The following is a 12,198-nucleotide window of genomic DNA, read 5'->3' on the forward strand; positions in this document are numbered from 1 at the left end:
CAGATGGAGTGATAGCTTCCCTCTTTGAAGTTGAAGTTACCAGTAATAGGACTGTCTCCTCCAGGGACATTTCTGTCATCTCACGAGGAGCACATAAGTGGACAATAGTGAGCGGAAACATGAACCAGAAGCCTCGGCTAACGACAGTAATTGTCTGTGCAGTAAACCCAATATTAACCTGCTTTTTCCTTAAAATTATAGTTTCTTCTTTAGGAGAAGCCAGGGTGAAGTAGAGCCAGTTTTTCATAATGTTGAACTGAACCGAAACTGTAACGTTGAGTGGGTTTCCCAAAATAGTATTTCATTTGATCTGAGCCTCTGATTAGTAAGTGTGCCCTTTCTTCAGATTTAGAAAAACGATAGCGAAGATATTGCTTCCCGTTATTCTCCTTGAACTGAAGATGAGGGTGAGCTGGTTGTTAGTGGGTGAGGGTGGAAGTGCGATTAAATACAAAATGCGACTGGAACCTTATTTCTCCAATTGCTTGCTTGCTGCTTTCCCCTCTGGCTGCCACCCGTTAGCAAATTCTATCGCTTGGTAGGACGAAGGGAATGAAACTGCATTTTTTTCCATCTTTTGAGAGTGCTAATCAGTTCGGTTAAGGTGGGAGACTTAGCATGCAACTAAAATGAGATGTTTTAATTATCTGTGGCTTTCTGTTCTTTCTGGCCCAGGTGGCTCAGATAACCAGAGTTTAGTCTTGCCAAATTTTACATGGAACATACTTCTGTAAAACGTCTTTGTTGTTTATCTGAATAAACAGTTCATTCAAATCCAAATATGACTGAGCATCCTGTATTTTACTCAACAACCCTATTCAGAGTTTAATTTTTATACATTGTGACTTGCTATTTCAGCACAGAGTTGACCCAGTGCAGTGGTTCTCAAAGGGCGGTCCCCGTGCCACTAGGATCAGCATCTCCTGGGGACTTGGTAGAAATATAAATCTCAGGTGCTGCCCCAGAGCTGCAGAATGAGAAACTCTTCGGGTGGGGCCAGTCTGTTTCGACCAGCCTGCCAGAGGACTCCTGATGCAGAGGAAGTGTGAAAAATGCCAGCCTGGTGGCTAAGAGCAGAGTGTGGAGCCAGACCATCCGGTGTTCAAATCCTGACATGGATACTTACTAGCCCTGTGGCTTAGGACAAGGCACTTAACTCCTTCCCTGCTCCGTATCTCCCTCATAGGGTTGTCGTGAGGATTAAATGGTATGAAGAACTCAGAACAGTGTCTGGGACCCCATAAGCACTGCGGGGGCTTCAGCTGCTACTCTCTGTTCTCCAGTTCTCCATATCAACCTCCTGTCTCTTTAATGTGTGCTGATGCATGTGTGCGTTTGGAAGTCCTTCCACCTCTACTTAGGAGGTGAGGGAATCCTTGCAACATCCATCAGTATTTTAGTACTACATGTTTTCTTAGCCGAGTGTGAGTGTCACAGCATTTTCTAGCGAGGGAAATGGGAAGTTGGGTCATGGAGGGCAGCTGGCATGATTGGTTCCCTTAAAGAGCAGGAACAAAACAAGCGTAAAGGCACTAGCAACTGCTGTCTCCCGCGCTGAGAGTAGATGGCAAAATGCTTAGCCAGCACTTCCTAATAAGGAGGGTCTGTCAAGAGCCCAGTAATCAGATGCAGGGTTTAGGCTAATGAGCTAAGTGGAAACAATAAATTCTTCTCTTAGAGGCCTCTGACAATGAGATTATTGTTATTCCCCAATTTGTAGGGAAGATGGGATTCGTGTTTATTGCATTATGATTGGGGGTTGGGGGAGGTTCAGGGAAGGTAAGGGAGGGGGGAAAGCCAGATGAGGCCAGGTTAAATTACAGCTAAATTGCCTAAACTAATTTTCTTCTCCTTTTCCTTTTTTTTTCTGTTTTTAAGTAAACCTCTAGTCTTAGTGACATAAAAAGAAATAGTGAACTGGACTCCCGCTCACATTTATGGCCTAATCACTGTGTAACTCATGTTGTGTGCAGGCAGGCTACCAAATTACTCAGCAGAGACTCCCGATTGCTGTGAATGGGAGCCTGGCATACAGTGTCTGTGTGGGGAAGAAATGGAGGCAGGTGATCACCAAGACCGTGAGGATCAAGCAGATCCAGCTGGAGCAAGACAGTGGCAAAAGCCTTCACGATGAGCTGCGGTCTCAGACACTCATCGATTTGAACAGGGCAGGTAGGCTTGGAGATTTTCTCTTGCCTTTCCTTCCAGCCAACCCTCTTCCCCCCTAGAGTTTTCCCAAATCAGTTGAGGAAATAGGCCCAAGAGTTTCACAGATCCAGATCAAATATCAGCGTTGGTATTGGCACAACTGACTCGAGAACTCAGCCTGAACTGTGATTACCATTGGGCTTGCTAATAACCCACCAATAACTGTGATTATCTTCAGGCTTGCTAATAACCTATCCCTAAAATGTGATAAATGTAGCCACCTCGTCACCGACCCCACAGCTCGATCTCTCAAGCAGACACTGAAAGAACCAAAGTTAAAAATCAAAATTTGAAGGGGAGGAGAAACCATTCAAAGGCTAGAACCCGTGTTGAGAGTCCATCAGTGATGCAGGGTTTTCCTGAGACTTCAGCCTGATTTATCTGGAGAGCTGCGGTCGGGCTGACCCTGCCTCTCTTTGGTAGGAGTTGGCCTTCTGGAAGTGGTGCTGGAGCCGGACATGTCCTGTGGAGAAGAGGCAGCAACAGCCGTCAGAGAGCTGCAGCTGATACTTCAAGCACTGGGGACCAGCCAGGCAAATATGGCAGGTAGAAGCCACAGAGGAGCTGTCGGTCGTGTCCCTCCTTCTTGTTCTTTTTCCGCTTCCCAGGTGTCTTCTCACTGGAGTGTTTTCTGCGTCAGCTGCATTGGGGTTGTTTACGTGTTTTGTCAGCCTTTAGACCTCTGGGGTTTTTTTCCTTAGAGTTTTCCTTGGGTTCCTTAATGAGCCCCTAGTCAAAACTAAACACACCAACAGCAACGGCACCAAGGCACTGAGCCCAAGAATATGAGATTAGGAGTTGTTAAAAAAAAAAAAAAAATTCAGCTGAGTAAATTTGAAGATGAGACTGGCTTTATTTAAAGATTCATGAATCAGGCAGCGTCTCATCTAGCTAATAGGAGGTAGCTCCAAGGAGTTGTACAAAATGGAAGACTTTTATAGAGAGAAAGGAGTTATAAAGGAAGTTTTTTAGCAGAGAGTGGATTGTTTCAGGTAAGGTCACCTTTCTTTGGGGGGCGGGGTCTGTCATGCAGATTACCTCTCTGGTGTTGATCAGGAACTTCCAGGTCAACTGGATAAAAGGTCACGGTCCTGGGAGAGGCTGAAACTGCACTTAAGTTTTGGTTTGCTATACTGGGGGTGAGAGACTTTTCTTTCTTTCTTTCTTTCTTTCTTTCTTTCTTTCTTTCTTTCTTTCACAAAGGACTAGATGCGACTAGATGCTTTCTTCTGGCTTCTTCTATCCAAATGTTTTGCACCAAAATTAGGGTCAGTGAAATAGTGTGTTTGAACAGTTTTATCTTTCTCAGAAGACATTATATTTTCCAGAATAGCTCTCAGTTTGTGAGTCTGTGCAGGTAGCACTTAGTTGCTACTTGATGATTTTTATGTGTGTCTTTCATTTTGTGGAATTTTCATCCAACTACAGCTGAAGCCCAATTACATCAAGTATAAGGCGAAGTTATGATTTCAAAATATTTGAACTTTGGGATAATATCAACTTCATTAGAAATGTAGTAGGAAATCAAACAAAAGAAACACCTGTGCCATTGGGACCAAGCAAAATGTATGTTTTAAGTGTTTGCAAATTGGATATAAAGATTACAAGTTTGGGGGGCACCTGGGTGGCTCAGTCAGTTAAGCGTCTGTCTCTTGATTTCAGCTCAGGTCATGATTGCAGGGTTGTGAGGTCCAGCCTAGCATCAGGCCCTGGGCTGGGCGTGGAACCTGCTTAAAATTCTCCCTCCACCTCTCCCCCTGCCCCTCCCCGCCTCACTGTCTGTCTGTCTGTCTCTCTCTCTCTCAGAAAAAATAAAGATTACAAATTTTGGTCAAACTCAATTTCTTAATGGTTCCTCTCATGGCCCCTTCCTAGCACTCCTTTTTTTTTTTTTTTTTTAAACTTTATTTATTTATTTTGAAAGAGAGGGAGAGAGAGGATGCATGCAAGCTGGGGGAAGGCAGAGAGAAAAGGAGAGTGAATCCCAAGCAGACTTCGTGCTGTCAGCATGGAGACTGATGTGGGGCTCAAACTCACACACTGTGAGATCATGACCTGAGCCGAAATCAAGAGTGGGATGCTGGATCAGCTGAACCACCCAGGTGCTCCTCCTGCCCTTAAGTCACCAAAAGCTAGCCTCGCCCATGATTGCCCTCTATTTTCTGTTCCCAGGGGCTTTAAACAAAACTCTTGCCACTCAGCATTCCTTGAGTAGAGAAAGGCAGGAGTGGAGAAAAGATACAGATTCTGCATATACAGTTGTTAATTCATAGTTCAGTAGTGTATTAGAGTACTCCAGTGAGACAGAACCAATAGGATGTGTGTATATGTGCACGTGAATGTCATATGTATGTATGTTTATATATGAAGAGATTTATTCTAAGGAACTGGCTGATGTGATTATGGAGGCCAGCAGTCCCATGATCTGTAGTCAGCAGGCTGCAGGAGGGCTGGTAGTATAGTTCCAGACCAAGTCTGAAGGCCCGAGAACCAGGAGAGCCGGTGGTGGAAGTTCCAGTGTGAGGCTGAATCCGAAGGCTGGAGGAGACCAGTACCCCAGCTCCACGACAGTCAGGCAGAGAGAGCAAGTTGCCCCCTCCTCTACCTTTTGTTCTCCTCAGGCCTCCAGCAGATTGAATGAGGCCTACCCACAATGGCAAAGGCAGTCTGCTTTATTCAGTCTACCAATTCAAATGTTCTCTCCTCCAGAAGCAGCCCACAGACACACCCAGAATACCGTTTAACCAAATATCTGGGCACTTCGTGACTCTGTCAAGTTGACCCATAAAATTAACCATCAGAAAGTGGTCACAGTGGATGCCAGTAAATACCATTTGAGGATGATGATTCATCTCCTTGTTGGTTTATAATACTATTTACCAACCTTTTGATGTCCCACATTATATTTGTGTGTTACAAAAGGACTTCTGAAATTGTAACGCCACATTTGTCACAGAGAACATGTTACAAGCAACAAACTATAACATTGGAGCCCCATACAAGTTGAATTTGAAGACAGAACTTGCCTATTTAGTATCTACTTTAAGCTAAACACTGGAAAAACACAGCTACATGAGTCTGCCTACAACTTGGCTTTATAGAAGCAAGGCTCTGTTGTAGGGTAAGAGAACTCTCCATTTCAGATTTATGGTTCACGCTGCTTTTTTACCCACAGAACATAAATGAAATATGGGCAGGTTGGATGGTTATCCATTTATGCACTAAGTGTTGATTCTCTATCACTTAAAAAAATTTTATTATTCCATTCTTCCTCAAAATAACTGTGATTCCTAGCAAACCTATGGAATAATAAACGGACCACCTGTTAGCTGAGAAATAGTCCCATCTGGGTCCTTGCCAAGAGATAAACCATAACGGCAAGAACTCATCAGTCGGTGACAGCTGAGAGGGTTCATTAAATCTCATTTGTTGTGACACTGTTTGTTGCTTTTAAATACAAATCCAGCAGCTTTGCCCCTAGCACAGCAGCAGAGCGGCTGCGGCTGTTCTGAGTGATATGGGGAGGGAAGGTCCGCATAGAGTCTGCAGGGGTTGAGCTTTTTGTGCTGTTAGTATTTTATCAGCCCCAACCCCTTTGATCCTTCTCCTGCCCCACCACCGTAGGACCACTATGCTGGCATTGGAGACTGCAGTCTGAGAACTGAGGACCACCCTAGAAGGGACCAGTGGACCCCCAGGGTGTTTTTGGAATGAAGCTTCAGTTGCTCTGGACTGTGATTCAGTGAGTTCCTGATAGTTTTGCTAATGAGCATGGGTCAGCTCAGCCTGGGTTCCTGAAGTCATTTCCTTCTCAGTGGACGTTTGCCACTGTTGAGATCCTCAAAGCCATCTGTAGAGTTGAGTGTGCACTGAAGTAGACATTTGACATGGTTTCGGTGATAACGTCTGCCATTTTGAACGGCTAGCCTGTGCTCATCAGCTCACCAAGCATTTTTAAAAATTACCATCTCGTTTAAACTTTACGGCATTCCTGAGAGATAGGTGCTGTCACGCCTGTTGTATAGGTGAAGAGGCTGAGGTTTAGAGAGGTCGTGTTATTTGCCCAAGGCTCACAAGAAGTGACTGAGCTGGGATTTGAGTCCAGGTGTGTCTGAGCCCAGGAGCCCTTCCTCTAAACCCCGCATCACACTGCTTCCTAGAGGCAGCCACAACGGTGTCACAGCCATAGATGACACCTTAGAGAGGCAGGATGGCAGAGCATGGGTGCTGAGGATGCTAAGGTCCCAGCCCTGGGTTGGGGCCCTGTCCTGCCTCTGGTGGCCGAAAGAACCTGGGCAAGGGGTTTTGATTTCTCTGAGCCTCACTTTCCACATTTATGAAGCGAGTCCCCAGATACTTGTGTATGGAAAGGGAAAGGTCATCACATAGGGCTGGGCAGCTGGGTGTGGTGTCACTGTGCACTGAGACATGGAAGACAGGGAGAAAATCTGGAATTCCATCTTGGGTATGTGAAGTTTGAGATGCCCAAAGGGTGTCTAAGCGGCTTCATCTAAAGCTGCATCGTAGGAAATGAATGTGATAAAGTGTATAAAACTTCTCACAAGCGCTGACAAGTAGCATGTGCTTGGTAAACGTTAGGTGCTTTTATTAATGATAGTAAGTACTGTTGCTTTTACAGAACCACCAACTCACTTTGGGTACATAAGCTTTGCGAAATATGTTCAATAAAATTTGGTCAGTGTGTGTGTGTGTGTGTGTGTGTGTGTGTGTGTGTGTCAACTTGTTATTTAAGTCCTGGAGAGCATCCAGTGATCAGAATGAGATAGCTTAACAGACCTCTGTAAATCCTCAGGCCCCTGCTGTTTACAGAAACAGTTTTCTGTCCTGATGGTATATTTCTGATGTGTGAATGTGTTCTTAGAAAAAAAATATGTAACTGCACCATATCACTGCGCTCAGTGGTATCGTTTTTTAGTTTTGCTGTTACAAATCTCTGCTTCTGGAGGGCAGAAATCGAGCTTGATAATGCTCTCATGATGTGTGAATGAAGGCCCCTCACTCAGTGCTGCAGAATGCATTGAGGTAAACCTGACTGGTAAGGCTTTTGTGCACTGGAGGCAATTTAACTTAATTTGTTTAAAAGGTATTTTGTCTTCACTGGATAGAATGTCTTTTGTTAATGCTTGATACTATATTTGAATCCAGGCTAGTGGACTCTCTTTCAACACTGCAGGATACTAAATGATTCCTCTCAGACATTTATGTAGCATGGCCTTCGCCGGGAGAGACTGAAATTCATGCTCTTGTTCCTTATCCACGTTAAAATTCTAAATTGCAAAAGATGGTGCCATTTTTAAAAGCGGGTGAAGTCCCACTCAGGGTTCCCTGAGTTCAAAAAAAAAAGTTGTTTCCCAAGAAGTGAGATTTGGTTGAGCACAGCTCAGCATCCTTTAGAAGTTTTCCTCTGAGCTGAATAGGCCTTTCAGATGATTCCAGCTGTAGATCAGTCCTATTCAGACAGAAGTTGAGAACTTATCAGGAGCCTCTTGTGAGACAGTAACCAGTCTGCTTACTCATTGCTCAGGAAAATACCAGAGTTCTGGCTTCTCCAACAAGGTATTAATTTTATTGAACAGTTACCTTCTGCCAGATCCAGCTCTAGATTCTGAATATGGCAGTGAAAAAGACAATGGCATCAAATAAGACTGAAAAGAGTTGACAAGGGATAGATTACCAATAATGAGAAGAAATTTGGATTTCATCCCAAATACAGTGGGAAGTCATTGAAGGGCTTTTAAGTAAGGGAAAGGCAGAGTCTGAAGAACGTTGTAGAAAACCACTCTGGCTGCTGTGTTGAAAGTGGATTTCAGATGAGTAGGAGTAGAAGCAAAGAGACCAGGAAAGAAGCTCTTATAGTAGACCAGATGAAAGAGGATGCTGTTTTGGACAGGGTGGCATCAGGAAAGATGGAGAGATCAAGCTGAGTAGACTCAAGGTGGATTTTAGAAATAATGGGATTTGTTAACAGGCTGGTGTGGAAATCAAGGGGCAGGAAGAAATCAAGGATGTCTTCAAAGAAGCTTGAGGAGCTAGGTGGTGCTGTTGGCTGAAACTGGGAAGATGAAGATGAGCATATTTGTGGAGGGGAAATCGGGATTTAGTTCTGGAAAGTGAAATGTCTGTGAGATCTCCAAGTGGAAGTGTCAGGTGGAGGTAAGGGTGGGGCTCAGAGTAGAGGTCTGGGCAGAAGAGAGAAATTTAGGACTTAGCAGCACATTGGTGGTATTTATAACTATATACCCCTCCAGAGAGAGTGCAAGAAGAGGGTCCTGAATTAGATGGGGAAGAAAATACCAGCAGACGAAATGCAAGTAGAGTGTCCAGAGAGGTGGGAGGGAAGCCAAGAGCATATAAGGTCACGGCAGCTGAGAGAGGAAGGTAGTTGAAGAAGGAAGGATTAGTCGGTATGTTGCATGCTTCCGGAGTGTCCAGCAAGGGGAGACAGAACAGGTCCTGTTCTGCATTTGGCAGCCAGGAGATTGCTGGTGACTTTAGCGAGGAATTTTCAGAGAGGCGGGGACAGAAGCGAGACTGAAGAAGGTTTAGGAGTGAACGGGAGGTGAGATGGTAGAGACAAGATGTGCAACAAGCAAGCAAAACCTGTGGGAGAGGATTTGCTGGAAAGGAAAGCAGAGAGGCAGCTTAGTAACTGATGGAAAGCAAATGGGGTTCAAGGAACTAGGGTTTGTGCTTTGTTTGGTTTGTTTTTGTTTTCCAGGAGCGAGACTTTCTGCGTGTGTCTCTATTAGAAGTACTGCCGAGAAAGCAAGGGGGTTGACTGATGTGGGAGAGAGGAGGTAGCTGAAAGAATGATGTTCTTGGGAAGGAGGGTGGGTGAGGATTTGAAATCCAGGGACAGTCCTAAAGAGACTTCCATTTCGGTCCTAAGGATAAGATTAATTCAAAATAGACTGTAGTCATGTGCTAAGTTCTATGGTATTGACCGTGTATATTCTAATCATTCAGAGGAGCCACCAGCGGAGGCAAGCTTATTGATGAGAGCTTCTAGGAGGAGAAGTGGTAACACTTAAGTGGGATCTTGGGGGATGAGCAGAGGCTGAAGAAGGGACAGTAATAGTGATAAAGAGGACGTGCAGGAGCCAGTGGAGTGGGCAGGGGCTCCTATGCAGAAAGCTTCCCTGACTGGAGGAAAGCGTTCTCATGGTCTGAGTAGCAGAGAAAATGTGGGTCGCGTCAGCCAAGACTGGATGACGGCTCTTCAGTACCAAGCAGAGGAGACAAGATGGTCCAGCAGGAGCTGGCCCTGCACATGAGCAAGCAGAGAAAATGATGAAAGCCACATCATAGCAGGATGAAAGTCATAGCCACATTGTGGGTGACTGGACAAGGAGGGGTTGCTGAACTACAAGTCGGGATGTGATTCTGAAACCCGGTCTGACGTTCCAAGCCCTCCAGCGAGGATGGCCGCAGTGGAAATAGAGAGGAAGTGACAGATGTGAGGGAGGTTGGGAGAGAAGAACTGACAGGATCTAGTTATCAGTTTGGACGTAACAGGAAAAGAAAACAGAGGCAGTGTAGATGACTTCAGGTTTCCTAGACCACGAGTCTAACGTCAGGAATAGTTGGGACTTCTTGATGTTCAAGGAGGCACAAATTGTCCAAAATGTTGAGAAGTCCGTGCTAGAGACGTAGATTAATTTCTGAGCCGAAAGCACCTTTTTCCCTGACGGTCAGCATGGGTGGCACTTGGGGTCGCAGAGTGGGGGAGCTCATCCTTTGTTCTGGGGGAACAAGTGGAGAGAGTAGGGCAGGCAGTGGGTGGCTGGTGGTCTCAACCTTGCAGGAGGTTGAGCCCCACATCAGCATTTGGGGGAGCAACAGAGACTAAGACCATGGAATTTCTTGGCATGGAATTTATGTATCCTGTTTCATTATTTTAATATGCTTTTGCTGCGGAGTCTTGGAAAATGAATCTCCTGATTCAGCCCATCACAGCCCTCAGGTTTGGCACGTCCTTTTTAAATTTAAGAACCTGCCTAGGAAAACAAAAATCCAGCATTTTGCCCTCACGTTCTGTTCAGTTTTGAATATTGTAAATGAAACTGGAGAATAGAGAATCTGAGTTTTACTTCGTAGGGTATAAAATGTGATTGTTTTTTATCTTCATCTACCTATTTGTCTTAGGATTTTGTCTCTGTCTCCTCCTCAAGGGCCTCTTAGTCCTCTCCACAAACCACCTGCTTCCTTAGGGGTTATTGCTCCTTATCTGAAGGGGCTTTCTGTGTCAGAGAAGGGCCTTCCAGGAGGGAGGTAGTCCCCTCTGAGTTCCTCCACAGACTCACCCCTTCATAACAGCACTGTCTGCTGCAGCAAATCCTGACAGCAATCAGGAAGGGTTCAGAGTCCTGTTTGTGGAAAGAAGAGATGATTGCAGTACCCAGAGGAAGGAGGAGGGGAAAAGCCCAGGTTTCTGGTATTTGCCCTTCAGCTGTAAAATCTCAAGGACTCCCTTATGGATCTCCTGGAATCACTGTTGGAAATCCACCTTCCATTGGAGAGCTGTGCAGGGTTATCAGATGATCATTTCTAATGCCTTCCTGCCAGCTCAGCTCTCACACTTTGGATAAAAACTCAGGATAAAACTACAGAGTAATTTTCCATTTTGACAGTGTTGTTTTTCTTATTTGGCAAAAAATTAGATTTCTGCATCTGGTACCTCCAGAATTTCTCCTGTCTTCTGCACGTGCACAGGGGCGTACAGATATGCACGCACACATAAGCTCACACCTCAGATGCCTTAGGACTGTAATTCTCGTAAGTGGGCAGAAGAGCTTCGGGACCAACCATACCTTCTCTAAACTTGGGTTGCCATAACTGACTAAACAGCAAGTGGAATTAAATATTACTTGCCGGGAGACTTCAAAAGACCACGTTGCCTCAAAGAATTTCTAAAGAGTTGTCTTTTTTCTCTCCTTCCAGAGGGCCAGTTAAGAGTGGATGCCAACATATCTGTGCATCATCCTGGGGAGCCTTTGGGCGTTCGAACTGAAGTGAAGAATCTCAACAGTGCCAGGTTCCTGGCCAGAGCAATAGGTGAACGTCAGCTATTACTTTTAATCTTCCTTTTGTATCCATTATCTATTGCTTTGTAACAAGCCACCCCAAACCTTCGTGGCTTATACAGTCACCATTTCAGTTTTCACAATTCTACTGATTAGATCCTGCCTCAGCTCATTCATGAGGCTGTGGAAGCTGGCACCTCGGCTGAAACAGAGGGTCTAAGGCGACGCCACTCACATATCAACACCTTGGTGCTAGAGGTCTGCTAGGCTTCTCTTTCCTTGTGGTCCTTCTTCATTCGCTTGCCTAGCCTGGACTTTCTTGTTTGGCAATGGGCATTCTAAGGGAATGAAGGCAGAGGCCTCAAGGCTTCTTGAGTCCTAAGCTCTAGAACTCCTATAGTGTCTCTCTCTTCCAGCACATTTGATTCAAAGCAGATTCAAAGGGAGGATCCTTTTTATGGGAGGGTCTGCAAAATACCGTAACTCTGTTTTTCTGTTTACCACATTCTTTCTGACCTGCATGAACTTTACAAAGTCATGTTTATTCATTATACATTGGCCATAATTTGACCTCACTGGTCAATATATTTTTCTGCTTCTTCTATTTTTACTAATAGATTGCATGTGCCTATATAGTCAAGTTTTGGTCTTATTGGAGCTCATACAGTCCCATGACATTGCTGACTGTGAAGACATCTCAGAGGCCTAAAATATTCTTTAAAACCAAAAGTATCTGTAGAGGAAGAGAGAATGTAGGGAGGGATTGAGTTTAAAGTGCATTCCTTCAAGGATGCACAGAGCACAAGCTATCTGGATACATTGCTGTGTGTTGAGTAGAGTCTTGGGTCTTGTTGAGAAAACCATTGGAAACAATAGAGCAGAGATTCTCTAGTCTTGTGTGAAACCTTATCCTGAACCTGAAATGATCAGCCTCAACAAAGATACT

At 44.8% G+C, this 12,198-nt stretch overlaps 1 protein-coding gene across 4 annotated transcripts in view; it reads left to right on the forward strand.

The window, feature by feature from the left end:
* Nucleotides 1-12,198, forward strand: part of GATB (glutamyl-tRNA amidotransferase subunit B) — an 84,024-nt gene that overhangs the window by 32,549 nt on the left and 39,277 nt on the right. For all 4 annotated transcript variants that reach the window (XM_040472468.1, XM_040472455.1, XM_040472461.1 and 1 more), the window contains exons 4-6: nt 1,974-2,172; nt 2,632-2,754; nt 11,170-11,283. In XM_040472468.1, the coding sequence (XP_040328402.1) occupies nt 1,974-2,172; nt 2,632-2,754; nt 11,170-11,283 (436 nt within the window). The remainder of the gene's footprint in view (nt 1-1,973; nt 2,173-2,631; nt 2,755-11,169; nt 11,284-12,198) is intronic.

The sequence above is a fragment of the Herpailurus yagouaroundi genome, unplaced genomic scaffold (genome assembly GCF_014898765.1).
Source record: "Herpailurus yagouaroundi ecotype Mexico unplaced genomic scaffold, PumYag 28, whole genome shotgun sequence".
Lineage (NCBI taxonomy): Eukaryota > Metazoa > Chordata > Mammalia > Carnivora > Felidae > Herpailurus > Herpailurus yagouaroundi.